Raw genomic sequence first — 8,228 nt, 5'->3', positions numbered from 1 at the left:
TGCTCTTAATATCTTGGTGCATGCATGCCCATGATCTAAGGCTAGTTAAATCATGGCATGAGGACCCTGTTGTGGGTGCTGTCTCTCTGTCTCTAACCCTCTCTCACTCCTTTTTTTGCTCATGGAAGAAACAAAAGCAGAAACTTCAAAAAAAAAAAAGGAAAAATTTGTATAAAATACATTTTCATTTTATTTTAATGCGCATTTTATGTAATATTTATTGTCACCTTCATCAATAAGCACTAAAATTGTTAAAAGTCACTGATAATGCTTTAGCCATTATTGTGCTGCTGACAGAAATACTCATGACTGTGTAATTTGCAAAAATAGATGTTTATTTGACTCATGATTCTGGTGTCTGAAAAGTCCTGTTAAAGAATATTAAAAAAAAAAAAAGCCTCCATACTACTGCTTGGTTTCCATAAACAAACTGAGACCTCAGTTAGATAAGGCTGCTTTTTTTGGTTGGTTGCTAGGTTACAGTCAATCACAGTCCCTAGGCTTCAGTCAGTACCAACCTAATTGATTTTCTACTTCATTCTTTCACTTTTTTCACATATCACTTTCCCTTTTCTGCACATGTCACTTTTCTTTTCCAGAATTTAAATACTGTGTTACCGAGGCTACCCAGATTTGCTCAGAAGTTGGTATGAGAAACGCCTAATTTGAAGCATGTTAAGATTTGCTCAATTAAACTCCATTAAACTAAATTATCTTTTTAAAAACAGTTTTGGTGAAGCAGGATCTGAAATAGAGCTTCCAGTGACCTCTCCCCTCCCCAGGAGCAGCAAATGACCAAGTGAGGTATCTGGGGGACCCTTTGTTGTCCATTGCTCTCTCATGACAACTGGACATTTTGGGCAAGTTCTCTCTCAGATTAGAGATCCACAGAATTGTGTATGAGCTTATTTGAACAAATTTTGGTCCAAACTAGGCTCAGAGTTGCAAGAGAAACTGGGTTGCGTCCAGGATTGGATTGGATTAGGTCATTAACTGAACTGGGTCCAGCTGTCTGGCTGGGTCAGACCAAATCTAGCAGTAAGTAGCTATTACTGTGGCATATGCAGAGAAATTAAGTTTTTTTAAAAAAAATTGCAAGAGATTTTATGTTCAACATCTTAGTTTCTTTTTTCTTTCTTTCTTTTTTTTTTTCCAAGCATAGTTAGAGAAAAATAATTGGCTAAATTGGTCAAGGAGAGCTCAGAGGAAAGTCAGGATAAATTATTTCCCACTGAGGTTTTTCTTGGCTCAAAGAGACTCAAAATTTATGTAAAAATGAAATTCTTAACTCTAAAGATCAAAGTATTTCCTGAAATATACAAACAATATCTACAAAAGTGGTGAGATCTTAGTAACATGATTTGAAATTACAATGGCCATTATGAAGCACATTCCCTATAAACAAAACTGCTCTTGAAAAGCATAATTAAAATTGAGGGCTCCCAATTTAGGACCATTCAGGATGTCCATTGATATGCAGAAGCTTCTAAAAGATTTTATTTTATATCTTTTAAGACTCTATAAAAGATAAATGATAAGTTTAAAGGACATAAAAATAGTCTATCAAAGTTTTTGCTTTGTTACTAGCCTGCTCCAAGGTAAAAAGAAAGCTAGATAAATGATTTATTAAAACAGTTTCAAATGTACCTAAAGGTCAAACTAGGTTGTATCTTGTTCAGTGATATCTAAGCAAGATCCACACTGAATAACATGCATCAGAAATGCTTTATTTGTTTTTATTAATTGGCTCTACCATAAAATCAGCAATCAATTAAAAATACTCTGAGTTTAAAAAGCCACGTGTCAATTAAATCGGTCTTCAAAAATACAACTTTTGGCAATTTAGTGGTCTATTTTTAAATCTTGGGAAAATTCCATGTATTTCTAAATACTTCTTAAGTCACTAAAGTTTCTTACAGTGGAAAATGCACAAATTTAAATGCAAAACATGAGCCAACTACATAGTATATATAGTTGTTCAGGGCTCTGTGTAGAGAAATCCAACTGTGGTTCAAATCCCACCCCACCCCCTGCACACTGCTTAAAAAAGCAGAGTATATATACCTCCAAACTACCATTGATAGGATAAAAAAATGGAGGAAAGGGGATTGCTATGTGACCATGCCCTCTTGGGAGTACTTTTACCTCCTAGGTCTAACAAGGACACCTACTCTCTGGCAATTAAACTGCATAACATTTCTCACCTTTAATCATCTTGTATTTCTGGTATGTGCCTTTGAAATATAAACTGTTGGGACTCAGCAACTTAGCGTGTTTGTTCATTCCCAAAATCCCAAAAGGGTTTTGGAAGAGAAGGGATTGAGGCATGGCCATCCTCCCTGGGAGTTATTTCCTGTTTTCTGTCTGTCTCTCTCTGGTGAGCGCATGTGCCTTGTAGCATTTTGGCACGAATAGTTTTTGTTCTCTAAACAAACAAACAAAAAAATATAAACTGTCTACCTTGTTTAACCAACAAATTGTACCTTTTAAATAGATGCTTAGAGAGTTAGAACAATTAAAGACAAAATTAACAATTAAAAAGTATTGCTAAAATATTTATTAGTAAGCATAAGTTTAAAGTTTATATACTTTGGCATTTTGATTTTATACAATTAAAGAAAAAAACTAATGGGACCAGCAGATATAGTTACATCACTAGACTCCCATTTACTTGACTGTGGTTTGAGTCCCGGATCCAGTAGCTTAAACTCATGCTGGGTGCATGTGCCTGTGTGCCCAAGATCCTGAGAGGAAAATGGAGAAGAAGGGATTGTGGTGTGGCCATCCCCCCTAGGAGGTGATTTCTCACATTCTGTCTCTCTGTCTCTCTGTCTTTCTGGTGAGAGTACACACCCTATAGCAGAAAACTCTCAAAAAATTATATTTGACTCTTATTTGTTCCAAAATAAGTATATAAAAAGTGTAAGGCTGCTCTTGAGACAGGCATGGATAAGTGCCTGTAGTTAGCTCCATGCCACCTACCACTCAACAGAAGCAAGTATTGAAAGACTAGATTTGGTAAGTGGAAAAAGAAATTTATTTCAGTTGGGCTAGCACTGGTAAGAAAATATTGACCAGAGTGACTATTTATGCCTTAATGGATGAGATGCAAGATTAGTATAGATAAAGGGGGCCTATGAAAGCATACATACAGATGTAAAAGCAAGTTATTTATTGTGTTGACAGAATCAGAAGAGATTTGATTACATCACGGAATCAGTCCCAGTATTAGGGGATTTTCTTTTTGGGCAAGCAGGAAATAATTAACCAGGTTCAGTCTTTGCAATGGGCTTGAAGATGAACAATGATTTGTAAAACTGAAGAAGCCAGGGTGGAGCTAATCAAGGCAACTCTTAGATCCTCAGTTTGATACAGGTAGTTTTCCAAGTGCTTGGGCTAATAGGGAGGGAGCTAATGGAATCTTTACCCTCCTTGTTTCCAAAACTAGGTATCTGTAAAGACTTGGCAGGGTTAAAATATGAACCATTCTCAGCTCTTCAGGATCTCCTTTACTTGCCGAGGGTATTCAAGTTTATTTAAACAACAACAACAACAACAATAAACTCTATTTGCTTTCTAGCAGAGCCTGAGATAAGAGATAAGCATCTAAAGGCTAAACTCTGCAGCTACTTGGAAAGACACAAAAGGAAAAAAAAGCTTAAATAACTTCTTAGGAGACCTTGAGATCTTTTATTTGTGTGTGTGCATGCATACATGTTACATAGTATGTTGTATGTCTATTTGATAAAAGGCCTTAAAGAATTCCACTCAGTTTGATTTATAAAAAAGAGTGCTCATACAAATGAATTTAAATGCTTTTCAGGTTCATGTGACTTAAGTAAATAAGCTGGTTTCAAATATGGTAAAAGAAAAAGAGTTTAATAAATGAGGATCTTCATGATTTCCAACATATCCAAGATTTTATTGATCAGGTAACATTTTTATCTTAACATAGCTGGTTTAATGAAACAGTATTTATGTGCTATGTGTTACATTTTACATGGTAGATATCTAACAGGGAAATGGATTCATGAATAATTATTTCTCACTTTAGCTTTGGTGCCAACAAACATTGGGTTAACACTTTTTCTTCCCTAAGGTGCTTGGGGAACATTTAACTTTCATTTTCTGCTGATAGTTAAGTCTTTAAGCTTTTCATTATCTTTTTTTATTTTTTGGAGAGGTTTTTGCTATAGGGTGCATGTGCTCACCAGAAAGACAAGAGAGACACAGATAGACAGAAAGTAGGGGATAACCAAGCCACAATCCCTTCTCCTCTATTCTCCTCTCAGGATCTTGGGCACACATGCCCACGTGCATTTCTCCTCTCAGGATCTTGGGCACACATGCCCAGGTGCATGGCGTGAGTTTAAGCCACCAGGTCCAGGACTCGAACTGCAATCAACTACATGGGAGTCCAGCGACATAGCCATTATGCTATCTGCTGGTCCCACTTTTCATTACCTTTGACAAGTTTTCCCCAAAATCAAAATCTAAGTTAAGTTCCTTTACCTCAAAATAACTTTTGGATATTTATGGAGAGCCCCTGTAACATCCAAAAGAGAAATATTAGAATTTAACTTATTTTAATATGTTAAATGTATGGAAACCAGTGTCAAACTGAGCAATTTTAATTTTCTTTACATTATATTTGAGTTACATATATGAATATGTTATACGTATATTTGTGTATATATGTATGTGTGCATTTATACATGCACTGTATTCCAAAATGATTTGAGATTCCCAGAAATTGATAGTGTATTACTTATTAGTCATGTTGTAGGTTATTATGTGAAATTAGTGTATGTCACAGATATAGCCAAATTTCTTTATCAATTGTAAACTATTGTCAGAGCTTTAACTATGATTAGTTCAGATCTTATGGTCCATTGCTTTGATGTCTTTCCAAAAAGCCTTTTTCAAATGACTATAATCTTAAAGTGTTATGTCTTTAAAGAAATTCAGATAAAGGATGGAAATAAGAGGTATCCTTGGGGACCAGCAGATGGGGTAATGGTTACGTCACTGGACTCCCATGTAGTTGACTGTGGTTCGAGTCCTGGACCCAGTGACTTGAGACTCATGGTGAGCACATATGCATGCATGCCCAAGATCCTGAAAGGAGAATGGAGAAGAAGAGATTGTGGCATAGCCATCCCTCCTGGGGGGTGATTTCTTGCTTTCTTTCTCTCTGTCTCTGTTGAGTGCACATGCTCTATAGCCCCCCCCCCCAAAAAAAAGATATACTCTTGTAAGTACAGGTTTCTGATGATCTAATCATCAAACTAGGTAAAAAATATGTCAGTTTCTGTGGAGAAACCAATTGGTTTTCTAAACTTCTAAGTCAACCATTAAGTAGAACCAGAAATAACCAAAAGCAAGGAAATATTTTGACAGAATTGTGTGCTACATCTGCCAATATCAAAATTGTTAAGCTATGTATCACTTCCTGGCTTACCGGCTAAAATCAAATGTAAGTTGTTAAGATCTTTAATTTAAATGAATTCCATAAGCTTGATCTAAGTAAAATTACCTGTGACAATCTGTTTAATAACCAATGCTATGCATCTAAATTAAAGAGGTAAATTGACATAAAGTGATGTAAATCTAATACTAAGCATGGACTCATGGAGAGCTTATGGACAGCTGCTTAGTTCTTTCTGAGTAGCTCTCATTATTTAAAAAGTCTACACTCCATTATTTATAAAATAAATAAAATGATCTAGATTTTATAAATGCACACACTCACACACACACACATATATATAACATATAGATAACTTGTACAGTGGTATTAGTATAGTGACTGCTCTAAAATTCCTAAAATGTCTTATAGCCAATGTTCAGTCTGTCAACTTGATATTAAGAAGACAGTAAAAACTGTAGGTGCATTTCTACTATTTAATATGCTATTTAAATACTATATGGGGATTTCACTCATTGCCATTTTCATTACATATTTTTAGTTGTGTAGGAACTTTCCCATGAAGGAAGGTAATGCTGTAATGATAGTTACAAGGTTATTAGAAAATGGGTTTTCTCTAATGAGACATTTCTGGGAAAATCTGAGGTGACTAAACTCTGCCAGGCTTTAATTCATTATGCCAAAGTATATTTTCATTGAGTAAAGGATGCTGTCTGTGATTCGCTGACTGAAGACAAACTCTTCATGGTCCAGAGTAGGGGCCATCTGGAAATGACACCAGAGAAAGACTGCCCAAGAGCCCTATTGGGAGACTCACACTGCAGTAAAGCTTTAAGGTATTGAATTCTGAATTCACAACTCAGAAAGGCGACTTCAGATTTTTTAAAACTGTGCACTTGTTGGAGATTTTAAGATAAAACTGACCAGGAAAATTTCTTCTTCAGAACAGGTATCTTGGACATGGACAGCTTTTCCCAATATCACAGATCGAGACTTCTCTGCCATCACGAAAACATAATGTTTCTTTTTCTTAATTCCTATTGTCTTAATACTTTCCTCTTTCCCACAGGAAAATCCATGTGACTATAATCAGTAACTGACTTTAATTTGAGCTTACGTTCTAAGCAAAAAACAAACAAACAAACAAACAAAAAAACAGAACAACATTTGGGTTTATGGGCTAATGTAGAAAAGATCAAGAAAGAATTCCACTGATGTCAACACCTCTGTTTCAAATGAGAGTTGCCCTAAAACCTAAAAGAAAGAGTAAAAGCTATTTCTTTTTTTAAATTTTTCAAAAGATAAGCTAGTTTACAGTGAGAATAGATTTCAGTAGGGTTCCTGGAGATTCACTTTTGGCAGTAATGACATACCAGTTATATTTAAAGTTTATCCATAAACTGGAGAGAATTTTCAAAGTTTGTAGCCACTTAGACTTCCTAGAATTTCAGGTGGGCAAAAGTCACCCTCCGAAAAGGTGAATGATTAACATACAAGTCTAACAAAATGCTTAATAAAATATCATCCAGCTTTAGATCTCCTATTTGTTCAAGATAGAGGCTTATGTTTCATACTGAACTAAACTAAATATTGTACCTATTTAGGTCAAATTAAAGGAACAGATAGATGTGTTTACAAAAATAACTGACAGTTCATTTGCAGACATCCTAAATGATGGATATAAAGGGCTTGGGTTTTTCAAGGTTTCTAATATTTCTATTTCTTCTAATAGGCCTCTAAATTATTATAACTTTTGTTACTAGACTAAAATCAAAACCTTTTTAAATCAAGCCATTTTATAGAGAGCAATGGTCCTTAATTATAATTACACTCTGAACAAGGAAGATGACCAACTAGACTGTAGAAATACAGTAAATTTGTCTATGTTGTCTAAATCTTATTTAGTTTGGTTTCATTTGTTTCATGGAAGCTTTTGTTAAGGAGTACAGTTTGAGCTTTGAATGTTAATCCAAATAGTCATTTCAGCATCCTTGGTGCACTATATCCTATCCAATCTTAAATGTTTTGTATGCAGCCATCCATCACACACTGAATAATTTTTGCTTCAACTGGATCAATAAGAACACAAAAAAGGCACTGTTCAACTAGTGTGACATTGTGACTTATGAATTCCATGTCAGAGACCAGAGAAAACATCTGAATTTTATGCTGATTGTGATTTCTATGCTGAGAGAAGGAAAAGTCATTTACGACGGTGACAGAGAGTGGTACCAATGCCCTGAGTTTTATTCAATCTTTCAAAATTGAGAGGCTGACCCAAAGGGGGGAATTGTTAAAGAATATGACAAAGCCTCCATACTCCTGCTTAGTTTCCATAAACAACTTTGAACTCATTTAGATAAGGTTGCTCTTTTGGTTGGTTGCTAGGTTACAGCCAATCACAGTAGCTAGGCTTCAGTAAATTACAGGCATCTCACCTTTTAAACTGAGTTAATGCAGACAACTTCAGAATGTAACCAACCTAACTGATTTCCTGCTTCATTTCTTCACTTTCAGTTTTGTAAGTCACTTTCATGTTCCTGCAGACATCACTTTCCTTTTCCAGAACTTAAAATACTGTGTGACCACGAGGCTACTCAGATTTGCTCGGAAGTTGGTCTGGGAAACTGTCCAATTAGAATTGTGTTAAGATGTGCACAATTAAACTGCACTAAATTAAATTGTTTGTTACAGTTTTTATTTTAACAGTCCAAAGACATCACTAGATGGTGGGAAGCAGAACTTAGAGGACAGTGTAACATATTATACATTCATGTGCCCTCTGCTTGGTTCATTTCCT

General features: G+C 35.3%; 1 protein-coding gene across 1 annotated transcript in view; it reads right to left on the bottom strand.

Moving 5' to 3' along the window:
- The window catches only part of LOC102480692 (highly divergent homeobox-like), an 89,002-nt gene extending 82,569 nt beyond the window's left edge, over window positions 1-6,433 (bottom strand). The window contains exon 1 of the mRNA XM_006165493.3: window positions 6,353-6,433. Coding sequence (XP_006165555.1) covers window positions 6,353-6,433 — 81 coding nt within the window. The remainder of the gene's footprint in view (window positions 1-6,352) is intronic.
- Window positions 6,434-8,228: the final 1,795 nt, after the last annotated feature.

This window comes from Tupaia chinensis, unplaced genomic scaffold (genome assembly GCF_000334495.1).
Source record: "Tupaia chinensis unplaced genomic scaffold, TupChi_1.0 Scaffold143922_1, whole genome shotgun sequence".
Taxonomy (NCBI): domain Eukaryota; kingdom Metazoa; phylum Chordata; class Mammalia; order Scandentia; family Tupaiidae; genus Tupaia; species Tupaia belangeri.
Note: the sequence above shows the minus strand (reverse complement) of the source record. Positions and strands in the feature narration are given on the sequence as shown.